At 40.6% G+C, this 27,682-nt stretch overlaps 1 protein-coding gene across 1 annotated transcript in view; it reads left to right on the top strand.

Moving 5' to 3' along the window:
- Positions 1-27,682, top strand: part of LOC124804710 (von Willebrand factor A domain-containing protein 8) — a 256,617-nt gene that overhangs the window by 103,100 nt on the left and 125,835 nt on the right. Inside the window, exons 15-16 of the mRNA XM_047264969.1 lie at positions 5,714-5,862; positions 19,613-19,769. Coding sequence (XP_047120925.1) covers positions 5,714-5,862; positions 19,613-19,769 — 306 coding nt within the window. The remainder of the gene's footprint in view (positions 1-5,713; positions 5,863-19,612; positions 19,770-27,682) is intronic.

Raw genomic sequence — 27,682 nt, 5'->3', positions numbered from 1 at the left:
CAAAAGAAGTTGCTTAAAAAGCACTTGTTCAACTTATTTCAAGTATTGCTCTTTAGTAGGGGAAATCTACCAGATTGGATTAATAGAAGATATAGAGGAGATCCAATGAAAAGTGGCACGTTTTTTCACCGGATTGTTTGGATGGTGGGAGAGCATTCTGAAGATGCTCAACAAAATACAATGGCAGACATTACAAGAGAAGCATTGTGCACCACAATGAGACTTGGCATTGAAATTCTATTCTTCCCATACACAATTCATGAATGGAACATGGAAGGAAGGCGTGCGTGCGTGCGTGTATGTGTGGTCTCTCTCTCTCTCTCTCTCTCTCTCCCCCTCTCTCTCTCAGGATCTCCCAAATTCCTGGACTGATTTCAGACAAATTTGGTAAACTCCCAGCTCCAGTGGTAGCAGAGATAGGGACGAAAATGTTTCTCAGCCCTTGCCATTTAGGCTGCCATGCACAACAGGCATGTTCTGTGGAAAAAGTGTCAAACTGCTGTATTGACCTGCAGTAAATGTTTTCCAGCCCCTGACCTGTATGATGGCCTTCATGACAGGCGTGTCAAGCACAGGTAGTATCGGCTTGCTTTATCGACCTGGTGTGCAGGGCAGCCTACACATCAGGGGCAAGAGACAATTTTCCTGCTCCCAATGTGTAGGCTGCCCTGCATGACAATTGTGTTGTGTTGGAGTAGTATCAACCTGCTTTGTTGACCTGCAGGGGCTATACCTGTGGATGGACATGGCTGGGGGAAGGTTGAGACAAGTAATGGAGGGGATGGACACAGAGAGGAGGCAGGAGCAGATGGATGGGGAGGTGGGGAGAGAGCAGGCAAGAGGGGATGGACAGAGGGGGGGGGAGAAGGAAAGGGGGAGTTAGAAACGGGTGAAGAACAACAAAGAGGGTGTGGAGGAGGAGGTGGTGGCAGCTGTAGAGATAGATGGGGGACTGGGGGACAGAGGAGATGGACAGTGGGAGGGGTAGGAGGAGATGAAAAGATGAAGAGAGTGGTGAATAGAGGCTAGACAGAAGTGGGAGAATGAGGTGGACAGAGAGGCAGAGGGAGGAAGAGGTGGATACAGAGAGGTGGGAGGAGGAGGTGTATAGAGTGTATGTGTTGAATGCACACGTGGGTGAATCCACAATGGAAAGGCTAGTGTACCTATAAATGACAACCAACGCAAACTTGTATATATTAATTGTAACACTATTTTAAGAGAGACCCACAACAACATAAGTTAAATTAACCTAGTCCTTAAATGGCATTTCTTTGGAAAATCTTGTCATGGTATTTTATGTCAGTGTATAATAAATCAGATATGTACCTATTGGTTAGCCAGCCAAATTGCTTAGATACGAGTCTTGTTTACTGCCAATGAGATTACAGTGAACTTAGATATACTGGGTAACTTCTGGCTTTTTCTTAGTCTCTCTCATTTGTGTTGTGTGCATTTGCTATTTACTGTAAATGGTGCAACTTTTATCTTCACCTACCTGTCTCTATCCATATTCAAGTCATTCCCTGAAGTTCATGCCATTGTAGTTTTGGCAACTCATATGCAGACTTTACAGCAAATTCCTTGGCCAACACATCGGATAATACTTTAAGGTTGGTCATTTATCAGAAATAACCAGTTAGTTTTTAAAAGATATTTAATTAACATAACTGGAATATTTGCTCATGGATAGGCCAAATGGCTCATGGCTTTTTCATAATTACACTGATGCCACTTTTCTTTTGAGTTTTAACATCTACATAACAAGGAATTCATTAGGGATGAAGCTGTAGTTTTGATAATAATGGGGAAAGAAATTGGCTGTGGCCCATTTTAAGGAATGTTAATTTGATCTTCATACTGTTTTAAATCATTTAGAAACAAAATTAAAAGTCAAGCTTTCTTATACAAATTAGAGTGTGCATGCAGTTTGTTCACAAGAAGAAGAGCGAAATTTGAGAGAGTTGCAGGGATCAGAATAAGCAAGCCCCACCCTCCGACTCCCAGCACATAGCCTGCCTGAAGGGTGAGGGGCACTGCAGAGGGGGAGGAACAAGCCCCACAAACATCAAGCATTGCTGGCAACACTCTTGCGTTCACATACAATTTGTGCGCCAAACAGCAGTGACATCTGTTAGCTGCCACTGTAACAGCTGTCAACTGTTACATGTTGCACATCTGCGAAAGACAGGTGTAATTAAAGTTAGAGGGTTCATGAAATCAAAATTGATAGTTTCATCTTGAATGATGGTGGTTGTGGCTACTAAATCTGTATCAGTTCTCATAGACATTTTAGAACTAAAGAGAACCAGTCGTAAAATTTATGTTGTGGCAACAAAAAGAGAATGAGAAAATTTTGAACATTTACCCACATGTGTAATGATGAACTGTATTTAAACGTAAATCACTCAGTGTCAGTCTTATTAAGTTCCCATCTGTGCATTATGCATTATTGTTGATACTTCTTGATTCAGCAGTACCAGTATTAATAATAATTTCATGTATTGTGAATTCAACGACACTGTCATGCTTCCAGTAATCTTCTTCCACTTGCTGGCCCTTCCTGCTTTGTGCTTCCCAGTCATCAACAGTTACTGACAGAAGAGATTCACTTGCAACATTCAACAGATTGTCTTTGGCCATGTCCCTGAAATGTTGTGCTCCCTATACAACTGTTTTACTTTTGCCCATGCCAGTTCTATCGCACTCAAATCACAATTATAGAGTGGCAAGCAGACAACCGTGTAGCTTTTGTCACTTTCCATTTCTTTGATCACATACATTTTTTAGCAGATCTGTGTTACTGAATTAAAGCAAACAGAGCCTGCATCCTCATGCTTTCATTACGGGCAACATGTCTCATTTGAGCCATTGCAAGATCCTCGTTTCGGTATTGTACAGTGTGGGTGTTTTGTCCACCAGTTTCTTATGAAGTGTTGTCTATCACAGTGACCAATGTTGGAGAAAGACTTGGGAGAACCGTATTTGCAAATGTTTGATCATGGTAATCACCTTTTGTGGATGTAGCTCAGAATTTTAGTCGATTCTCCCGACGAACCCCTTCTTTGATCCAACACTCCAATAGTAAGTCTCTTAGAGGAGTTTTCCCATTGCATAACGCTGACAACATCCTCCTTCCAATGTTTAACAACTGTCATATTACTGTGTATCCAAGTTTCATGCAGGTAGAATATTTTGGTGGCTGTTTCCCAAATGTTTGATTTATACTGTGAAATGCAACCACCAATGAGTACTGTCTCCACACTGTAGCAGTAAAAGCTCTTATTCTGCACTTTTTCCCTTGTGAATCCCATTGGCAACAAAATGTTCCACAGAGATGTAACAGCCTGAGTCCAGCCGATTTCCTCGAGTATTGCTCAAAGTTTCTGCAGACTGGGACCTACCTTCTGTACCAAGCAGAAGTTTTCAATTTCTTGTTTCAAGACACCCTGTCAAAGTTATCCAATTGGATTTTCCCAGCTGATCTTGGCCTAAGTGAAAAAGAGTTAAAAAATAATGTCAGAAAGTAGAATTAAATTTTATGTAGAATGTATAGTTACAAGTAACAAGGAGAGGTCCCAAGTGGAAGACTGACTTGTTGAAATCACTTATACAGCAGTGTTGGTTATGCTCCCAGATGTCTCATGATGCAGCCATAGTCATTGAATAAAAATAATGATGGCAGTCATTTCTTTTACAAAAGACCATATAGTGACAGCAGCCACTGCTTGGAATATGCGGCTTGGAAAATTGAAAACTCCATCAGCTGTACTAATATGCTTTGTCATTGGACTGATTTATTTTATTTATTAGACTTCAATAAAAAAAAGGATTTTCACACAGCTGAAGTGGTTTTCTCTTTTCCAAATGTATTTCTGTTATGATGTTAAAAAAAAAAAAAAAAAAAAAAAAAAAAAAAAAAAAAAAAAAAAAAAAAAAAAATGAAAACTCTGACATACGACAGGACTTGAGCCTCCTACCTTCATCATGCCAATCAAGTATCTTAACCACTTGGCTAATTGGGGTTTCTGAATGACTGATTTTGTTACTACTGGATGACAAGAAATTCTTTTACTAGAAGACAGTATCAGAGCACTGTGAAACAGGAAAATCTGAACTGAAATTTACCTCTTTTTTCCTGGGAGTTTTTGGTGATTCCCTAGGAATGCTTTTACAGAGCTGGAGCTTGCTCCTGTATATGTCACTGTTCATCGTGTTGTCTGAGAGCGTGGATGGAACAACTCTGTATTTTTGCTTGCATGCTCACAACCTTCAGCAAAATATTAATTAGTTTCCTTGCTCCACTCTGTAATGTACTATCCATTGCCTCTCTCTGAGGAGTGGGAGTAGTATTTGATGTTGCCCATGATAGGCCAGGAAGCACTTCGTCACTCCTCAACAGATGTACTACTTATCTACACAACAAAACAGCACACTTCACAATAGCTACATATGCAATGTTCTGTGTTAGATGCTGAGGCTGGCATAGCTGGACGCAAAAAGTGAGCAGACTGAAGTTGACCAACTCCTACTGACTTTTGCTGATTCATAAGTAGGGAGTCCTTGCCCCTCTCTTTGTGAGCAAACTGTACATATTTCAATGGCATTATAGTGTCTCAGAGGAAAAATTTTCCAGTAATTGCACTATTACCTGGGATCACCCGGTTATAGACTTTAACAATCTTACAGCGGCTTCTCCTTACATGATTGAAGACTGTCCAATTTGTACAGCTGTTTATAGTTTGACAAGTTACATGAACTGATTGAAAGTGCTAACTTGTTTCACAGTATTTAACATCAGTTTGTAATTAAGTGTAATTTATCTGGGCTTTTTTGTAACTGCATTTGTTTACTAAATTACGATGTAAACTATAACCTCCAAGACAACGACAATAATAATAATAATAATAATATGCGGACACTTTAACATAGCAGTGTTATGTGGGGGTGGGGGTGGGGAGTTTGAACTGTGGTTATGAGAGGTACTGGTAGAGGTTGGGACTGAACTATTCAGTGTATGACACTTCCAACTTAAGTGAGCAATAGTACAGCAGCTGTTGCCACTTTGTTTTGGGTTGTGCATTACTTGTTTTCTTTTCTTATTTTGAAATGAGTGGAGAGACTAATCCTGGTCCAGCATGGGATTTAGTATGACATTCACAAGACCAGAATGTATCAAAGATCCCTATGACATTGTGTTACTAATGATAATAATAATAATGTGCTGTGGTTTTATCATTTATCTACTGTTAACCATGAGTTTAAGGGCATATCACCATTCACTCTTGATGTGTGTGTGTGTGTGTGTGTGTGTGTGTGTGTGTGTGTGTTTTAAAATCTTTTTGCTGTAAAGAAAAGTGAAAGCTCTCAACCCATGCAGCAGACATCTTCTATACGCCATGATCTGAACTAGAAATATATATTTGTAAAACTGGTTTTTGGGTTTGTAACTCGTCACCAGTGGCATCTGATACAGAGGAACAGACACTGTATGTACATTGATTTCTGCAAAATGATAACTTATATATGGCTCATGGTGTATGGAAGTGTCCTTTGCTAAACATCTGAAAGCTACTGAGCACCAAGCATTCAAAACATCATCTTTATTTATTTTCAGTATAAGATATTACATTATAGTAATAAATATCTTTCTGTTTAAACCTTTAGCTTTTTGGAGTCCATTGTTATTATACTGTACATATATTTTTTGCAGCATCTATCAGTACTAGAATGGATGCTACAAGATTTCATGCTGGGTGAACACCTTCTCCTTGTTGGCAATCAAGGTGTTGGGAAGAACAAGTTGGCTGATAGGTTGCTCCAGCTGCTGGGCAGACCGAGAGAATACATTCAGTTGCACAGGTACATTTCTCCAGCTTCCTGCAAAGAACTGGGAACAACATTTTAGGAGAACAAGACAGTTATCTTCTAAGGCATAATCTTAAGTATTAAACTGAAGGGTGTGGCTTAGCTAAATAGAAGAATGAAAAATAGTATATATATAAATTTCAGTTTGTACTCCGGTCACTTTTGTTCTCTTGAATATTTTCCTTGAATATTTTGTTTTATATTCTCTTGTCTTTCAAACTCTCTAATATTCTCCCATATGGTCCTTAATCGAAGGGGTCAGCCTCTTCCATACTCTTGAGTCATTGAAACTAGAGAGATGACATGTCACATGTAAGAAGAGAATTTTTAATATTCAACGGCATATTTGTGACAATGAACATTTTTGACATTGGACTACCAGCAGTGGACACTACCTGTGAACAGCATGGTCAGTGTTTGATACACGGTTTTAGCATCTCAAAAAGCTTTATATCACTAGTGGTTTCCTTTTGAGATGCTACAGCTAATGACAGGGGATATGCATTCTGCATACTTTGCAGTCACTATTCCCTCTAGTGTCATTTATTGTTCTGGAGGAAAAGTCTAGTAAGTGCCACTTATCCTTTATTACTGCCTACTTTGTGCATTCTCTTTAGTGAATGCCATTAGTTGGATTTTAATGTACGATAAAGAGCAAAGATCTTGTTTCTGTCGACTTGATCATGAAGAAGGCATTTAGAGAAAAACCTGGATGCCAAGATGTAACAATACCATTGAAGGAAAGTTGCTACTCACCATATAGCGGAGATGCTGAGTCGTGATAGGCACACTAAAAAGATTCACACAATCATAGCTTTTGGCCATTAACACACACACACACACACACACACACACACACACACACACACTAGCGCAACTTGCACACACGTCTGCAGTCTCGGAGAGCTGAAACTACACTGCGAGCAGCAGCACCAGTGCATGATGGGAGTGGCGACTGGGTGGGGGAAAGGAGGAGGCTGGGGCGGGGAGGGATAGTATGGTGAGAGTGGCGGGCAGTGAAGTGTTGCAGTTTAGATGGAGGGCAGGAGAGAAGGTACGCAGGGGGGAGGGGGTAAGTAGTGGGAAGGACAGAAATAAAAATAAAAATAAATTAAAAGACTGGGTGTGGCGGTGAAATGACGGCTGTGTAGTGCTGGAATGGGAACAGGGAGGTGGCTAGATGGGTGAGGACAGTGACTAACGAAGGTTGAGGCCAGAAGGGTTACGGGAACGTAGGAAGTATTGCAGGGAAAGTTCCCACCTGTGCAATTCAGAAAAGCTGGTGTTGGTGGGAAGGATCCATATGGCACAGGCTGTGAAGCAGTAATTGAGATGAGGGGTATCATGTTTGGCAGCGTATTCAACAACAGGGCGGTCCACTTGTTTTTTGGCCACAGTTTGTCGGTGGCTGTTCATGCGGACAGACAGCTTGTTGGTTGTCATGCCTACGTAGAATGCAGCACAGTGGTTGCAGCTTAGCTTGTCAATCATATGACTGCTTTCATAGGTAGCCCTGCCTTTGGTGGGATAGGTGATGTCAGCGACTGGACTGGAGTAGGTGGTGGTAGGAGGATGAGGATGTATGGGACAGGTCTTGCATCTAGGTCTATTACAGGGGTATGAGCCACGAGGTAAGGGATTGGGAGCAGGGGTTGTGTAAGGGTGGACGAGTATATTGTGTAGGTTTGCTGGATGGTGGAATACCACAGTAGGAGGGGTGGGAAGGATAGTGGGTAGAACATTTCTCATTTTAGGGCAGGACAAGAGGTAATCGAAACCCACGTCCCCTCTTGGCTGACAAACCCTGTCTCGCAGACCTACTACACTTATCCCACCCTTCAAAACTCCCTCCCACCGCCACACAGAACCCAAAACCTAAACCAACCTGAATACAGTCATGAACCTTTCCTCCAGAAGCCTTAGCCCCAAAGAAATATCAGTGCTTTCCAAAGGCCTCACCTTTTACCCCACTCCCAAATTCAACCATGCAGGACTAGTTAAAGACATTCTCTCCTTGTCCCAGTCCCTCAGTGGAAACACTTTTTTGCCACCAACCCGACCAATCAGACTCAACCACAGACCAATATTGAACCTTGTCTAACTCAGTTCACTCCGCCATCTAACCCTGAGCCACCCCCACTGTCTCCAAACCACCCCCTGTTAACTTTCCAGAATTTCTTATCCTCGAACCTTGCCTCACCATCATTCCTCAAATCTCTCAACATGCATACTAACCTTACACCCACAGAAAGAACCACAGTCCACCATCAAAAAACTTATCCTGATCTTATAATCCTGCCTGCAGACAAAGGCTCCACCTCTGTTGTTTTGAACCACAAGAATTACGTGGCAGAAGGACTCCATCAGCTGTCAGATACTTCCACCTACAAACCATGCCACAGTGATCCCATTCCAGCAATCCAGCAGGATCTCCAGTCACTACTGAAATCCTTAGGCCCATCCCAGAACCGCTCACCAGAGTCCATGTCTCTACTTGCCTCTACCACTCCCCCCACTCCCACCTTCTTCATGCTTCCTAAAGTCCATAAACCCAACCACCCAGAACGCCCCATTGTGGCTGGTTACTGTGCCCCCACTGAGAGAATCTCTTCTCTCGTAGACCAACACCTTCAACCTATTACCCGGAACCTATACTCCTATATAAAGAATACCAACCATTTCCTTGACCGACTCTCCACAGTTCCTTTCCCTTTACCACACGGTGCCCTGCTTGTCACTATTCATGCCACCTCCCTGTACACTAGCATTCGTAATGCCCATGGCCTTACTGCTATCGAACACTACCTGTCCAGACGCCTTATGGATTCCAAACCAACAACCTCCTTCCTAGTCTCCATGACCAACTATATCCTCACCCACAGTTACTTCTCCTTTGAAGGCATTACCTACAAACAAATCCGCATTACGGCTATGGGCACCCGCATGGCACCATCATATGCTAACCTATTACAGGGCCATCTAGAGGAATCCTTCCTAAAAACCCAGAATCCTAAACCCCTCACCTGGTTCAGGTTCATTAATGACATCTTTGCTATCTGGATTGAAGGTGAGGACAGCTTATTCATATTCCTCCTGAACTTCAACAACTTCTCCCTCATTTGGTTCACCTGGTCCTACTCAACCCAACAAGCCACCTTCCTAGATGTTGACCTCCACCTCAGAGATGGCTACATCAGTACCTCCGTCCATATCAGACCTACTAACCACCAGCAGTACCTCCACTTTGACAGCTGCCACCCATTCCATACCAAGAAGTTCCTTCCATACAGCCTAGCCACCCGTGGTCGTCGCATCTGCAGTGACGAGCAGTCCTTCTCTAAATATACCGAGGGTCTCACTGACCGTAATTATCCTCCCACCCTCGTACAAAAACAAATCTCCCGTACTTTATCTTTCCAGTCTCCCACCACCTCCCAAAGTCACACAGTCCGGCCACAGAGGAGCATTCCCCTCATAACTCAGTACCACCCGGGACTGGAGCAACTGAATTACATTCTCTGCCAGGGTTTCGATTACCTCTTGTCGTGCCCTGAAATGAGAAATGTTCTACCCACTATCCTTCCCACCCCTCCTACCGTGGTATTCTGCTGTGCACCAAACCTACACAATATACTCGTCCACCCTTACACAACCCCTGCTCCCAATCCCTTACCTCATGGCTCATACCCCTGTAATAGACCTAGATGCAAGACCTGTCCCATACATTCTCATCCTCCTACCACCACCTACTCCAGTCCAGTCGCTGACATCACCTATCTCATCAAAGGCAGGGCTACCTGTGAAAGCAGTCATATGATTTACAAGCTAAGCTGCAACCACTGCGCTGCATTCTATGTAGGCATGACAACCAACAAGCTGTCTGTTCGCATGAACAGCCACTGACAAACTGTGGCCAAAAAACAAGTGGACCACCCTGTTGCTGAATACGCTGCCAAACATGATACCCCTCATCTCAATGACTGCTTCACAGCCTGTGCCATATGGATCCTTCCCACCAACACCAGCTTTTCTGAATTGCGCAGGTGGGAACTTTGCCTGCAATACATCCTACGTTCCCGTAACCCTCCTGGCCTCAACCTTCGTTAGTCACTGTCCTCACCCATCTAGGCCCCTCCCTGTTCCCATTCCAGCACTACACAGCCGTCATTTCACCGCCACACCCAGTCTTTTAATTTATTTTTATTTTTATTTCTCTCCTTTCCGATACTTACTCCCTCCCCCCCTGCGCACCTTCTCTCCTGCCCTCCATCTAAACTGCAACACTTCACTGTCCGCCTCTCCCACCATACTATCCCTCCCCCTCCCCGCCCCAGCCTCCTCCTTACCCCCACCCAGTCGCCACTCCCATCATGCACTGGTGCTGCTGCTCACAGTGTAGTTTCAGCTCTCCGAGACTGCAGACGTGTGTGCAAGTTGTGCTTGTGTGTGTGTGTGTGTGTGTGTGTGTGTGTGTGTGTGTGTGTGTGTGTATTGCTGACAAAGGCCTTAATGGCCGAAAGCTATGATTGTGTGAATCTTTTTATTGTGCCTATCGTGACTCAGCATCTCCTCTATATGGTGAGTAGCAACTTTCCTTCTCTCTTATTGTTACCTTCCATCCTGGATTTTCCATTGTTTGATGAATGCCAAGATGAGTGGATAGTGAGGTGGTGATAACACTGGTGTATCATGTACTTTATCCAAGAGAATGTATGGTTGCTTGTGTAATGTCGATGCAAGTACAGAAACATTGAAGGCTTCAACATCTACAAAAACCATTTCTTATCAATTCCAAGGCAGCACACAAAAATAGTCATCCATATAGATCCCTTATAACATATTCACTTGTATTAGGTTCCACTCCTGTGCTGCATCACCTTTTAGCAGGATAAGCTAAAAAAATTAACATTTTTAGTTAGAGGAATAATAGAAGTTCACCTCTTGACTCTAAGAAGAAATACCTTCGGTTTATTACATCCACATTTTATACAATAATAGTTGCTTTCTTCAACCAAAATACATTTTACTCTCAGTTTTTCAAAGTTCTCATCCTGTTTTGCAGTTAGGTGGCTCTGTTTTACTACCTATGTAACCAGAATTGTTCCCAACCTTCTCATGCACTGATGTGCCAAAAAATTATGATCACCTGCTTAGTCCGGTATTACACTACCATATTTATTTGTCAAAGAAATTTGATAGTATAATAGGGAACCTCACTGTAGATTTGATCATAAAAGTCATTTGTCTTCTGTTCACTACAGTGTGAAACGTAACTGCTCAGAATGCTGGCATTGCTACAGCTATTTTACATCTGTAGTATGTTTGCAAACATGGCTGAAAAGTTTAATTGGTGTGTTCCTTTGACTCTTTTTAAGAATTTTACCTTGACTGAGTGGGGGTGAGCAAGGGGCACAGTCCATGTTATTAATCATGTGCTTGTAGGAAGATCAGATATGCTGCAGGTGACTTCAAATCCACAGTCACAGCTACAGCCATCCACCACTATGTCTAGAAACATCCAAGCAGCTTTTCAGCAAGCCAGAATAGAAGAGGAGGGCACACTCTAAAATGCTGATAACAATAAAAAAATTCTTAACTCTCCATTCTACTTTGTCTAATTTTGAATTTTGGATGCCGCAAGTTAAAAAATGTTTCATCTTTTTCATACTTTTTAATAGTTTTGTAGTTGTTTGTAGTTGTTGAAACATTAAATTATTCAAAAATAAAAATATTTTTGATGCCCATGTAGTGTACTAAACATTTATCTTTCTTCAGATAATTCTCTGTCAGTGCTTTATAAATCGCTTCACACATTTGTGGAATTGTTTTGATTAATGTCCACTGTAGTATTCGAGTGCCGTATTGTTAGCTAGAGTAGCTCTCTCCTGTAGTAAGAAACTGCAGTGTTATGGTGAGCTTGACTTCTGAACATACAGATTTTCTCAGCTGAGTATTCGTTTTTTTAGTATGATGGGCCACTTAACTGAGCAAACACTAAAACACACTCTCATCCATTCATAAGTAAATTATGTAGGACTTGATGTCCTCCACTTGCAGCTCGTGTAACAAATTTTGCTGAATGCTTTTATTATCTTGACATAAAACCCACAGCTTCACTCAAGTATGTTACCCTTTTTTCTGCTGCTGCTGCTCCAAATGCTCACACAATGCAATTGTGGTACAAGCAACTGCATCACATAATAACAAATTGTTGTTATCTGCCATCTTGAAGTTTGATGAAAAACACGATGTCAGTGTAATACCCAAAGATCTTAGTCACAGAAATTTGATGAATATTTGATCATATTTCTTTGTCAAAGAAATATGATAGGTGTTATGCCATCCATGTAACACAAAACAGCAATTCTGTGTGACATGAGTTTGGCAAATCCTTGGTAGGTTTCTGGAGTATATGGCACCAGATCTCTGCACACAGATCAAGCAATTCCCGTAAATTATAGGATGATGGTTTGTGGGTGTGGAACTGTCACCCAGTAATGTCCCAGGCATGTTCCATTTGGTTTAGACCAGCCAATTTTCTGGCCAAGACGTTAATGTAAGCTCACTATCATGCTCTTCAAATCACTGTAACACAGTTCTGGCCTTTTGACCCTATCATCAAGCCCGAAGGTGTCATTGCCATCGGGGAAGCCATCAAGTTGAAGCAGGTGGTTCAGAATAATGTTCACATAGTCTCAAGCTGTCCTGATGCCTTTGATTAGTGTCACAGGTCCCACAGATGTCCAGGTAAATGCTCCTCTAGCATAATACTACTCCACTGGCCTGCATTAGTGGTGCAGTGCATGTTTTGAGCAGCCATTTGCCTGGATGTCAGTGTATCTGGATTTGACCATCAGCTTTGTGCAAGAAGAAACATGATTCATCTAGTATCAATGATATCATGTCTCCTGCAGCTATAATTGAGAATGTCATTGAATTAACATGGAAACACACAGTAGGGATCTCCTGCTATGGAGCCCCATGTTCAATAATTTGTGCTGAACGGTGGTCCCTGAAACACTTACACATGCACCAGCATTGTACTGTGCTGTAACATCTGCCACAGATTTGCTTTATAAGAGCAGTCAAGCCTCTGACCTCCACATTCTCTGATGAGCCATGGACTCCCAATCCCTTGTTGCCTACTCTTGGTTTCACCATCCTTCATCCACTTTCCATAGTCACTGATGACAGTAGCCCACAAATAGCTGTACAGTTTCACCATTTCCTAGATGTTTGTTCCTAGGCATTGACCCATAACAAATTATTGTCAAAGTCACTTATGTCAGTGGATTGCCCTATTGTTTGCACCTGTATCTTCCCCCTGTTTCTCTGCTCTGCTTATATGCTCTCATACTGTATCACATGACCACAACACCACAAAGTGACATTAGGTCTCACAGTGGCCTGTGGTCATAATGTTTTGGCTTGTCAGTGTTTTTCCCCAGAGCATGTCAACACAAATTCACAATAATATTATGAAAAGTCTTTTTATTTCTATACATTGTACCACCTACATCTCAGATTCCATTCACAGTTATAAAGTCATATTTCAAAAGCAATGTCATGACATTGTGCTCTCATAGTGATGTAATGTTCCAAGCTGTTAACTATCCACAATTAACAGACAGAATGTGTCAAGCTGGACATACAAGATGCTCCGAAGACATGGTTCTTTGTTTTCCAGTAGTATACTCTCTTTAAAATAATATTCGTATTTTTTTAAATCAACATGCTCACATACAAATTTTGGCTCATTCACAAATAACCATAGCCAGAAGGGCTTCACATCTAAATAATCTAAGTACACTGGATCACAACAAGACATGTACAGTCCAGTGTGGAGATTGTTATGTGACTCATGCTTTCTATCCTCAACACCAGCAGGTCGCATGCCTACTGAAACCAAGCAATGTCTTTAATTTCAGCTAGAGATTGTTTACTTCTAATGTGTAGAAGCTTTTTTCCAATGATTTTTACTCTTACACAGCACAGAGAAATACATGTATATGTACTGCTAAAAGAGCCAAGACCATTGTCTCCAATGAAAATACATTTCCCAAAGAAAATGCAAGCTTTCCATATATTCTTGCTGTCCTGTAACTAACATGTATAACTCAAATTGTGTTGCTGTCCACAGCTTTGCTGTCTTTGACACACAAAGAAGAAAGAAAGTGGAGGAGGGGGAAGAAATAATCTCATCAAACATGAAAGGGAAGAGTAACATTATTATTTGATAGTAGTGATAGTTTCTCAGATATTGGTGCTGGATGGTTAAGCACAACCCACAAAGTGCCACAACTCCTTCCCAGCCTGTCACTCGAACATGCCATTTCAGTACCAGAGAAATGGAAGGATAAAGTTAGACTTCATTGATAGACAATTCTTATCTTGGTATGAAACTTGAATGATACAGAACTGATGTGGAGAAATTAAGGCTCCAGATGCAGAGAAGCACTCTTTGCATCTACTTACGAAAGATCTATTTTGTACCTGACAGTGTCTCTGTGCGTAAAGATGTCTGTAAGAAGAACGATCTAATTTATGGAGCAAGATGAAGAGAACATAGCTATAATTACTACAGAAAAACGTCATTCGTCTCCTGTTTCCATCGTCACAGACTCTAGGAGATGGTAACTGTGTGTTCAACTGTATTTCATCCCCTCATCTCCAAAAGTAGTCATTCAGGGTCTCTTTCAGTATGTTGTCCCCTCAAGACATTACAAGATGGCGGCAAAGTTGAAAGTGTATAATGTGCCTCCACGAAAAAACGTAAATTTCGGTAGTAAAAGGAAAACGTGTGCAACTTGTAAGACTGAAATACAGAAGCTGAACGAACGGATATCCAGTCTACATTTTACAATAGATGCTCAAAAGGTGGAAATAAGTAAACTACAATCTGAAAAACGTGAGACGCTAATGAAGAAAGAAGACTCGGTCTCGGGAAAATGGAAGAGAATGACTGAAGGAAGTTGTATTCATAAGGTAAAAGATGTGAAAGACAGTGAAAATTTAGTGCAAAAAAACTCTTTTGAAGTGCTTTGTGCTGTGGATTCAGTGAACACGTCGTAAAGGGTTGAAAAATTGGAAAACAAAGTAGGCAAACCGTTGCTCATTGTAAGTAGGTCAAACAGTGAAAATACTGCGTCAGGAGATATTCTAAAAACTCCCAAAATAAGTGCGCCCACCTACACTACCACAGACTTCAATGCAACAAAGGAAACTACGTTAAAAAAGTTATCTCCAGCAAAACTGCAAACTGAAGAACATTTAGAACACGTGCGGCAAAAAAACAACACTAGTCAGGTGAGAAGAAGAATCTTAAATCCTCCGGTTACAAAAAGTGCGAAACACAAAACAATCTGTGTGTAAGGTGATAGTCACGGCCGTGAAATTTCTGCAGTGTTGATGAGAACATGTAGTTTCAAGGCATCTGGTTTCATAAAGCCAGGGGCTCCATTGAGTGAAATAACGGACCTAACAACATCAACTGACGTAGCTAGTTTGAATAAAGACGATTTCGCCGTATTAATAGGAGGATCAAACGACGTCTATAGAAACGAGACACACAAGGTGATTACAGAAATGAGGAAATGTTTAAATGATTTAACCCACACAAATGTACTCATTGTGAATATCCCACATCGTCATGATTTACCACCCTGGTCGTGTGCGAACCGCGAAATTAATGTTGCAAACGAGTGTATCACTGAAATATGCACTAACTTTAAGAATGTCGATATTGTAGACATAAACAGATTGGAGCGAAGGTTCCATACAGTCCATGGACTTCATTTAAATATGCCAGGAAAGAAATTACTAGCCGAAAAAATATGTACTGGCATTTCGAAGAAGAGTGAAGAAAAAAGTATAAGTGACTAACAAACGGAGATTAAGAAGTGTTTTAGACGAGTTCCAAGCTGTGCCATCGGCCAAACGCGAATTACCAAGTGGTTCAAACCGATTAGGCAAGAAACAGTCAATCAGGTCGTCAGCCAAATGAAAATTACGAAATGGTTTAAACCGAAGAGGACAGATGTAGATGAAGCAAAACTTATACAAGCTCCAGAAGTTAACTCACCTGCTGATTGCCACCAGCGAACAGAACCCACACACAAGAAATATACAGAAAATTTTTTGGGTAAGTGCTGTATTAGAAATGCCATTAGATAAAGAATCAGAAACCGTTTCAACTAAAGTTACTAAGTACCCAGATTTTGCTATACTACACCATAACGTTCAGTCACTCACAAATAAAATTTCCATGTTGGAAGCACTACTCCAGTATGCACTAAACATAGATATAATTTGCATTACTGAACATTGGCGACGAAATGACAAAGTAAAATTAACCTCAATCTCAGGATATAGATTAGAAAGTCATTTTTGCCGAGAGTTTTCCAAACATGGTGGCTCTGCTATCTTTGTGAAAGAACAAATAAAGTTCTGTGATGTCAGTAAAAGTTATATTGACTCAATTGAAAAAGACTTTGAGCTTTCCATTACCAAACTGCCAGAGCTTAATTTCATAGTTATTAACATATACAGAGCACCAAGTGGAAACCTGTCAGTTTTCATGAATAAACTAGAGGTTCTGTTGAACAAGATCAGTACACTAAATATGAAGATAGTGCTTTGTGGGGGTTTCAATATTGATTTTTCAAAAGACAGCAGCAGCAGAGATGCTTTGATAAATATGACCAACACATTCAATATGATCCCCACAATACACTGTCCAACAAGATTAACAGAATGCACAAATTCCATTATTGACCAAATGTTCATCTCAGAAACAACTTACAGATTCACAAGCAGAGTACTGAGCATGGGTTATAGTGATCATGAGGCACAGCTGCTGTGTATAGAAATGCCAACAAGTAGCATCAGTTCCGGAAAAGTAGTTGAAAAAAGAACCTTTTCTGAAGATAACATTAGAATTTTTAATCTCTTACTGGCGAAGGAAAACTGGGAAAGCATCACCACTCAGAACAATGTTGATAGCATGTACATGAGTTTTCAGAGCATCTTTGTTCACTATTTTAATGTAGAATTTCCTAAAGTAGTAAAAACAGTAAAACCTAACAATAATAAGCAATGGGTAACTAAAGGCATAAAAATTTCCAGTGAGAGAAACAGATTTCTGCAGTACTCTTGTAAGAAATATAGAGTAACCCAAGAATTCGCAGATTATTCAAAAGCCTACAAAAGAATCTATGGTACAGTAGTCAAAGAGGCAAAAATTATGTGGAATGATAATTTGATAAGAAACTCATCTAACAAAATGAGATCCACGTGGAGAGTTATAAAGAAAGAAACTTGTAGTTCAGTGCCAAAGAAAAAGAATGTATCATTAACACTAGAAGGCTCAAAAGTCACAGACCCAAATTCAGTTGTGGAAAAATTCAATGAATACTTCACCTCACTAGCTGAAGACCTCATTCAAGTACACTGTCAAGGACCAGTCTCAAGTTTCTCCAGCAAGTCAGTGACCTTCAGTGCTTCTGTGTATGTGTATGAAACAAACCCCAATGAAATTATAAGTAAAATTAAATCATTAAGCAATAAAATGTCAAGTGGTCTTGATGAAGTATCTGATTTCATATTAAAAGCATGTGCTCACCACATAGCAAACCCCTTGGCAAAAATTTTCAACCTCTCTTTAAAAACTGGTGTATTCCCAGATATTTTTAAAATAGCAAAAGTTTCACCACTGCTAAAAAAAGGTTCTTCTGAAAAAATATCAAACTACCGACCCGTGTCACAGTTAATTTCCTTCTCAAAAATTCTAGAAAAACTCTTTTATGACAGGCTTTTAAGTTTCATAAATAAATATGCAACTCTTACAGTACAACAACATGGTTTTAGAAAGTCTAAATCTACACAGACAGCAATTTTCGAATTCTTAGACTGCATTTTAAAATCCCTTGATCAACATAAATTAGCTGCAGGTATTTTTCTAGATCTATCAAAAGCCTTCAATGTCCTGGACCATAACATTCTGCTCGAAAAATTAGAAAGACGAGGAGTAAGAGGTGTATCACATAACTGGTTGTGTTCATACCTAAAAAACCGCAGGCAGAAAGTATCACTTCAGTACGAATTCAACAAAGTGAATAAAACAAGAAACAACTCCTTTCTTTCTAGGGAATTATCAATAAAATATGATGTACCACAGGGCTCAATCCTAGGTCCACTACTCTTCTTGATTTATGTGGACGACTTAGTTGAATATATGAGTCCCACAAAAACTGTCCTGTTTGCCAATGACACCAGCATATTGCTCACTGGATCCAGTCCAGAAACTTTGTGGTCCACAGCAGAAAGTTCTATGAAAAGACTCTCTGAGTGGTTCACAAAAAACAAACTCATTATAAATACTGAAAAAACTGTGTGTATCGATTTTCATTTAATTCCTCCAACTAATCAAATGTCTATTCAAGCCCAATTAAAAAATGATCCCCTAGAAAATGTAAGTGTCACAAAATTCTTGGGTCTTTGGGTTCAGCAAGACTTAAAGTGGGACACACATATAAATAACTTGTGTAGAAAACTATCTTCTGTGTGCTATGGCCTAAGAATTTTAAAGGCTACCACAAGCAAAACTACAGTACTGCAGGCATACTATGCACAGTTCCACTCACTAATCCAATATGAGATCATTTTCTGGGGATACTCAACTCACAGTGTAAAGGTTTTTAGAATGCAAAAAAGAGCTTTAAGAATAATTTGTGGCCTTAAAAAGATGGAGTCCTGTAAATCCCATTTTACTGAGCTTGGTGTTCTAAATGTTCCAAGTTTATTCATTTATGAAACTATCTTGTTCACTAGGGACTACCTCCTGAAAACAGGCAAACTGCTACAGAACAAAAGTGTACACAACTATAGGACCAGAAGGGAATCAAATATACATCAAAAATATCACAGAACAACCACCTATCAGAGGAGCATAATTAACATTGGTGTAATACTACACAATAAGATACCAGAGGAAATAAAAAATACTACTCATCCAATATTTAAAGCTAAACTAAAGGCATTTCTAATAAAGCACTGTTTCTATTCTGTCAGAGAATTTCTGAATAAGTAACAAAATTAATTGCTAATACTATGTATTATTGTAACTTATTGTTGACCTGTCCAATATCAATTGTACAATTTGTGCTATATGATAAAACTGGACCAATAAAAAATCAAATCAAATCAATTCTGTACTAAATTTACATTTAAGCACTGCTACACGTACTCTTTGCTTTCAGCATCATTCAGCTCACAGTCACTTGCAGGCTCTGCTCACTGATGAATGACTGTCTGCCTCCATTTATTGACTTCTATTTATCTAGCAAAGAGAACACAACCCAAAAGTAAGCTGCCAAAATAGATACACAACAGGGTACATTACAGGTCATTGACAGCGTGTGTGTGCGCTGAGAGTGTGTCTAGGACTGGGTGTGTCATTTCACCAGTATGATGCACAATTGTTGTTACTACCATACAGAAGTGTCACAAAATAATACTTTTCACTTGGGATGTTAGTTTTCTTTGCTCTCTGACGTGAACTGTATAACATATTCATAAATGGTGCGTCCCGGTCTTACGTAGGATGTTTGGGTAGGATATTTTCATTAAGTTCTTTTTTATGTTGTCCCTTTGTTCAAACAGAAAAAAATCATGTTGTCTGTGTGGTTACAGTTATATATATAGTAAAAAGCCGTATTTGTGTATCTGTGTTCTTTCCTGCTCCTAGGGACACAACAGTACAAACATTGACCCTGCAACCAACAGTGAGAGATGGTGTCGTGATATATGAAGACTCTCCATTAGTACAAGCTGTGAAGAGTGGTCATGTATTGGTTGTAGATGAAGCAGACAAGGCTCCCACGCATGTCACTTGCATTCTGAAGGTATACCCACACTTTTCAGAACAACAATATAAAGTACTCACTGCCACTGTGTTTTCTACTTTTGCGTGTTAAATTAGTTCTGCAGCCAGTCTACTAATGGCAAACCCATGGACTATTGGCTTCTATGTTCACTTTACATTGCCAAGAAAGTAATTGGTTACACACCCTTAACACACAATTTACCAAATGCATGCTCTGAAGATTAATGAATAAAAATAAAATGCAATCTCAGTAATTTTTCTAATTAAAAGAAATAGTATACTCAGATCAGTACACAAAAGAAATGAGAATTAACAAACAAGATACTTCCCATTTATGTGGCCTCAGTGTCCATAGTTGCTGTACAATTACTTAGGTTATTTCAAGCCCATTTTTGCAGCTAATAAAAAAAAGTGTCTTTATTGCACTGTATATGTTTCATTTGATTCATTTAAAACATTCCGTGGCGGCATATACCTGGAAGCATCATCTAAACGTACATTTTCCAAATAATCCTGCATTTGACACTAATGGGTATAATTTCACTTTGGTATGCATCACTACACTTTTCTTAACAGAATGTTGCACAACTGTTTCTTTAAGTTCTCAGCAAAGAACAAAACATTGCTCCACTATTGTTTGTTTATGTTTTGCATGGATAACAAATTATTGCAGAAGCATTGTTTATTTATTTTCTCTTCAGGGAATGCAAATAAACATTAGTGGTGCAATATTTTGTCATGTATTATGTCTAAAAATGTGTATTGCTACAAGTCAAACTGACATGCCAAAAATGTCAGTGTCAAATGCAAGACTATCTGGAAAATGTGTATGCAGTTAACACTCCCACATATAAGTAGAAATCAGATGAAAGTTCTACTAAAGACAATGTTTTAAACGATTGAAACACAATGCATGTGGTAAAATAAGTGTGCATTTCTTATAGTAGTTGGAAAGATGTTTTGAAATATCTTCAATAAGAGAACTTCCGTCTACATGGAACATGCTGTCTCACCGTATTCTAGCACATGAAATGTAAGCATACCTCAGTGGCCAAATTGTTTCACACATTTGCCTGCTTTTTGCTGTGGTTATACTAATTTTACAAGCATTCTCTGTTTATCGTTCTTCATTGTCTCTCAATATTCATCATGAATTGATCTTTTTTGTGCTTATGGCATTAGTTTATTGAACAAAATAATCTAATCAGGTAACAGTTGCATTCAGTATATGAAAACCATCATCCTAACTCTCTGATAAACTCGTGCCAGCTGGCTCCTACACCTGATGTTGAACTACAACTTCTTGTCCACCTGTGACTGACAGCAGTTTGCTGATCTTGCCCAATCAAGATAAAAGAATGAGAAGTAGCAGAAATGAGAACAGTGAGAAACTTAACATCAGGATGGATGGTAATGAAGTAGATGGAGTTAAGGAATTGTGCTACCTAGGCAGTAGAATAACCAATGACGCACGGAGCAAGGAGAACATCAAAAGCAGACTAGCATTGGCAAAAAGGGCATTCATGGCCAAGAGAAGTCTGCTAGTATCAAACATAGGCCTTCATTTGAGGAAGAAATTTCTGAGATGCACGTCTGGAGTACAGCATTCTATGTAGTGAAATATGAACTGTGGGAAAACCGGAACAGAAGAGAATCGAAGCACTTGAGATGTGGTGGTACAGACGAATGTTGAAAATTAGGTGGACTAATAAAGTAAGGGATGAGGAGGAGGCTCTGCACAGGATCGGAGAGGAAAGGAATATGTGGAAAACAGGGATAAGGAGAACAGGCAGGATGATAGGTTGTCAGTTAAGACATGAGGGAATGACTTCCATGGTACTAGAGGGAGCTGTACAGGGCAAAAACTGTAGAGGGCAAAAACTGTAGAGATTGGAATACATCCAGCAAATAATTGAGGACGTAGGTTGCAAGTGCTACTCTGAGATGAAGAGGTTGGCACAGGAGAGGAATTCGTGGTGGGCCGCATGAAACCCGTCAGGAGATAGATGACTAAAAAAAATTCCTAACCACTCATGGGATCTGTGTAAAGCCTCTTCCATTATCTGCGGTTCGAATGGTCTGTGGTCTCTTGGGCAGTGTTAGCACCCAAACTCCAAATAAACGTCATTTGGCTAGTCCACCAGTTGTCTGTAAATGTAAGAGAAACCAATGCTACTAATGAACCACATCCTGAGATGGATAATGTATTTATGTTTGTTAGATGTTTAGGAGGTTCCTTTGAAAAATTGTACGTCTGTGTAGCTCTAGAGGGATTGGCAAAGCAACTTAAATCTATCAAGAGTCTGTGAAATGACACACTCCTGATCGAGACACTGAAAGCTACACAATTAAACAAGTTGTTAAATGTCAAACTGTTTGGAAATATGATACTAATTGTGAGCTCCAGACTGGGCTAAGTTTTTGTAAAAGAGTTCTAACATGCTGGGACATCATGAATATAGATACCAAAGAAACATAATACAAATTGGAAAACAAATGTGTCACTGACATACCGAATTTCATGAAAAAGGTTGATGGTGAACTTCAAAAGTCAGCATATTTTATCCTGATAATCAATCTGCCGAAGTTGCCTGAGTGTACTGCATCAGGCGTACTCCAACTTAAAGTTGGACCATATGTGCCTAAGCCTATGCGTTGCTGTGTCACTACTTTGGTCACACCACCATGGGTTGTAATGGTCAGGTAATGTGTGGAAGATGTGACTTCCCACAAACCATGTATTCAAATGTACTTTCCCACCCATGTGCATCAATTGCTCCCAAGCCCATCCAGTTTGTAGCAGGGAATGTCCTGTCTTCGTGGAAGAGATAGAAATTCAACAGATTAGTCACCCAAGGCATTTCCTATTCTATTGCGAAGGAGGTATTTAAAACCATACAGCCACACACTTCCATGAAATCATTTCTCTCCGCATTGAAGCAGACTGTTCAGAAGATTAGTGTTGGCACTGAACTGTGACTATTGTGCAGAGCTCTTCAACCTGCACCAATAAATGCAGCTGCAATTGCACACTTCTGGCCCCACAACCAAGCCTTCCTACCACTGAAATACTGATGGTTGCCAAGTTAATATCGGAAAGAATAGCACACTCTCATGAAAGACAGTTGAAGAGACCCAGCAAAATGTTTCTGTTAAAATGTCCATGATGCCATCCCCAAAATGCAGGACAGGGGATGAAAATCAACAGCTAGAATGTTCAGGTCTGAAGCCATCAGTGTAGGTGACCTTGTTCATGTTTGACAGTTTAGGCGATGACCATACTATCCATGGTATTGACATTGACAACAGCCTGAGGTCAGGTTACCTCCTGAAACCACATTTTAAAGTGACTAAGAAGCCATCTGGATTCTAAGATCCAAACAAGGTCTTTCTCATGCAGGTACCAAGGGCAAAACTACAATAGTTACTCAGCCATGTGTGGTCGTTGCTACGCTTTAAAGTGAAATTGAAATTGCCTCTTGCCAGAAGACAGGAAACTGTCCTGACACCCAAATGAGGTTAGAAAGAGTGAAAAAATTTCTTTGCTACACACTGTGAAGTGTCATTACGATTGTAGTTTACCTGACCGCATGGTGTATCATGAGCTGCATATAATGCAGAATCCAGCTCCCACGTGGAAAAGAGGCAGTTGTATTCTTCATCAGTGGTGGAACTGAAGTCCTAACTCAGCCATTCTGTGGTCTTGGAAAGTTAAAATCCTGACTGACATTGGTGCTCACTCTGGCAGAATAGGCTGCCATAGACTGGGCAGCATCTTGTGGGTTGGTCTGGAGACTTCCATTTCCCACATGCTGTGATGCAGTAAAGAGCTATTGGACACCTCACTCCTCTCCCAGGTCTTCCATATGCGTGATATAACAGTACTCTTAGGAGAACAGTTTACAGTGGACATGAACTGGTGCGACAATCTCTTCTTGCTCTCTCTAATAATTTGGCAACATTTTTCGCTCACTACCAAAAAGGCTGCAAGATTCTCTGTAGTTTAGTTGGCACTTGAACCTAAGCAGAGCTGTTGGCCTGGTCCTGATCGCAGAGCGGCATTTCGCCATGGCACAGGCTGCCTTTTCAGCTGGCATGAATACTGCAGAATGGATGCTTCAGTGGCATGTGGGTAATATCATCCACCCATACCTGGACACCTTCACAGTGTTCAGACACATTAAGTGGGCTATAAAGTGTCTAGTATGCCCTACTGCAAAACAGTTGCATTGGCTTTAGTTTGGGCACCATCCTATCTGATAGGCAAATCCAAACAGAAAATGATCATGAGTTCAAGTCATCAACCAGTTCCCACTGAATAGTGTCCAAGGGCGGATAGCATAGTGACAGATTAATAGCAGTGACCAATCCAATTGCAGTGCTGAAGCACATGCTCCATCCCACCTTTAACAAACATGCACGTGAGGATATGAGAACACTCTTCTTTGTTCTACCCCTGGAGCAGGATGTTGCAGAGTCCAAAACACATTGTGTGTGTTAAAATCACCACATAGGACGAAGCGATATGAGAACTGAGTAAGGTGGTCATGGAGAGGCTATTCATGTAGCACCTCATGTGGGGGCAAGTCGAGTGAGCAGATTGTCAGCATATTATGCACATGAACATGCACTGCTACTGTGACTGGTTTTTGGCTTATTGTGAGGGAGAGAAGCGAGAAGTGGTAGATGGTGTTTATGCAAATAGTCACTCTTCCTTTAGCTCTTTCTTCACTAATGTCATCCTTTTTGTGGAGACTGTAGCCACATAGCTCAGGGCCATCAGAGAATTTAAATGTGTCTCTTGAAGGCAGACACACAGTGGACTACCCTGACCAATAGACGTAGTTCCTCCAAATGTGTCCTCAACCCATTCAATTTCCATTGAAACTTGGAAGCCTTCTTAACAGTGGCATTTTCCTCCACCTTTCCCCCTGACATTCCTCCGTGTTGGGGAAATTTTGCAGTGGAGGGGAGAGGGATTACTTGACAGACTTAAGGATTCCCTCAGGTAGTCATTGACGTGCATACCGTGGATAGTATGGTCATCACATAATCCATCAAACATGACCAAGTAACATACACTGATGGCTTCAGACCTTATTGTTCTATTCTATTGATTTTCATCCTCATCGTGCATTTTGGGAATGGTGGAACAGCTTTTGTAACAGAAATATTTTGCCAGGTCTCTTCAAATGACTCCCATGAGGGTCTGCTATTCTTTCTGATATTTAATTTGTAGGAAGGCTTGGTTGTTGGACCAGAAGTACAGCCTTGCAGCTACATTTATTGATATGAGTTGAAGTGCTCTGCTCAGTTGTCAATATTGAGAGCAGTGATTTCTTGGAAGTGTGTGGCCATGTGCCCTTAAATCCCTCTTTCGCAATAGAGTAGGGGATGCATTGGGTGACCAATCTCCTGTATTTCTTTTCCTTCTGTGAAGACAGGACATTTATTGTTAGTAACTGGATGGGCTTGGGAGCAATTGATGCACATTGGTGGGGAAATACAAGGGTCACTCCAAAAGAAATGCATACTATTTTTGTAAAAATACAGTTTTCACTCTGCATCTGCGAAAGTTTTACAGTATGTAGATACATCCTTCCGCTTGTTTTCAAACTTAGTTCAACCTGTTCCTGTGAGTGGCACCATCACAGCATGTCTTCAAGGTGGTTGCTACACTTGACGTTCGTCAGAAGCAATGTGCTGTCTTGAATTCCTGTGCTGCGAAAACGAGACAGTGGGAAACATTCACAAGAGGCTGAAAAAGGTGTATGGAGATGCTGCTGTTGATTGCAATACAGTTAGTCAGTGGGCAAGCAGGTTATGTGATGAAAGTGGGCACGACAATATTGAGGATTGTCCTTGCAGCGGCAGGCCTCATACTGCACACACTCCAGACAATGTGCAGAGAGTTAACGAATTGGTGACTGCTGACAGATGCATCACAGTGAATGAATTGTCACGCTATGTTGGGATAGGGGAAGGAAGTGTTTGCAGAATACTGAAAGTGTTGGCATTAAAAAAGGTTTGTGCCAGGTGGGTTCCCAGGATGTTGACAGTGGCTCACAAAGAAACAAGAAAAACAGTATGCAGCGAACTTTTGGAACAGTACGAGAATGGTGGAGATGAATTTCTTGGAAGAATTGTGACAGGTGAAGGAACATGGCTCCATCATTTTTCACCAGAGACGAAGAGGCAATCAATGGAGTGGCATCATGCAAATTCACCCAAGAAAAATAAAATTCAAAACCACAACTTCTGCTGGAAAAGTTATGGCTATGGTGTTTTTCGATTCCAAAGGACTCTTGCTTGTGGACATCATGCCACGTGGAACCACCATAAATTCTGATGCATATGTGAAGAAACTTCAAGCTCGACTGAGTAGTGTTTGACCACATCGGCAAAAGCAGGATGTTTTTCTGTTGCACGACGATGCACGGCCACATGTCAGTCAAAAAACCATGGAAGCGATCACAAAACTCAGATGGACAACACTGAAACACCTGCCTTACAGTCCTGACCTGGCTCCATGTGACTATCATCTCTTTCGGAAACTGAAAGATTCTCTTCAAGGAACAAGGTTTGAAGATGATGACTCCCTTGTACACGCTGCCAAACAGTGGCTCCAACAGTTTGGTCCAGAATTTTACCGTGCGGGTATACAGGCGCTGTTTCCAAGATGGCATAAGGCAGTTGAGAGGGATAGAAATTATGTGGAGAAATGAAAATATTGTTCCTAAAGGATGTGTCTATACACCGTAAAACTTTCAAACATGTAGAATAAAAAATGGATTAAAAAAATGGTGTGCATTTCTTTTGGAGTGACCCTCATACATTTAAATGCATGGTTTGTGGGAAGTGGAGCCACATCTTCCACACATTACCTGACCATTACAACCCTAGGTGGTGTGACCGAAGTGTTGACACAGCAACACATAGGATTAAACACATATGGTCTGACTGTAATTTAGAGTAAGCCTGGAACAATATACTCCGGCAATGTCGGTTGATTGATTATCAGGATAAAAGATGCTGACTTGTGATGCTCATCAGCAGCCCTTTTCATGAAAGCATACAACAGGCTTTCCTGCATTGGCAGAACATTGTCGATATATTTTTTGATGTTGTAAAGGCCTACGATACTACTTACAGTTAAATTATCCTTGGACAGATATGTGAATGGGGTTTTCAAGAATGTCTTCCTGTCATAGGTCCTTCCTGTCACTACACTATTTTACATACTGAGTTGGTGATATCCTCTCTGAGTGCATTGAACAAGAGAACAGTGTCCCTCAGGCTAGTGTTTTAAGTCTGACTGTCTTTACCGTAGCTATTAATAGTATAATGTCAGGAGTTAAGTGTCCTGTTCAGTGTTCTTTGTTTGTTGATGACTTTTCTGTCTTCTGTTCTTCCTCAGGCAGTACAGCGACAAGTCACTGGTTGCCACTAACTCTTCCACTGTCAGCTGAATGATCAGAGCAAAGGGATTTTTATTTTTCAATGGAAAAGTCAGCAAGTGTTATTTTTAACCATTTGTATTCAAACTTACAAGGTTTCCACACCTCATGGGCCTGAAAAGGCAGTCCCAAAAACGACTAGGTATTTTAAAATGTCTTATCTGCAGTTCATGGGGAGCAGACCAAACTTGTTTGCTTCAGTTTTACAGGGTCTTTGTGTACCTCAGCTTGATTATGGGTACACAGCTCTGTGGATCTGCACAACCTTCTTATTTATAAAATTATGAAGGAATACAGCTGGGAAAGGGGATCTTTAGAACCAGCCCCATACTGTGCCTTTGCACAGAGACTAACACGTCACCACTTCACATCAGGCGATGACTCCTCGTAGTGTGACAGGCATATAAAATGCTGTTGCTCAGTCACAAATGGGAAAGTTCTTTTAAACTCAACACTGAAATATCAGGTTCTATGG

The sequence above is a fragment of the Schistocerca piceifrons genome, chromosome 7 (assembly GCF_021461385.2).
Source record: "Schistocerca piceifrons isolate TAMUIC-IGC-003096 chromosome 7, iqSchPice1.1, whole genome shotgun sequence".
Taxonomy (NCBI): domain Eukaryota; kingdom Metazoa; phylum Arthropoda; class Insecta; order Orthoptera; family Acrididae; genus Schistocerca; species Schistocerca piceifrons.
Note: the sequence above shows the minus strand (reverse complement) of the source record. Positions and strands in the feature narration are given on the sequence as shown.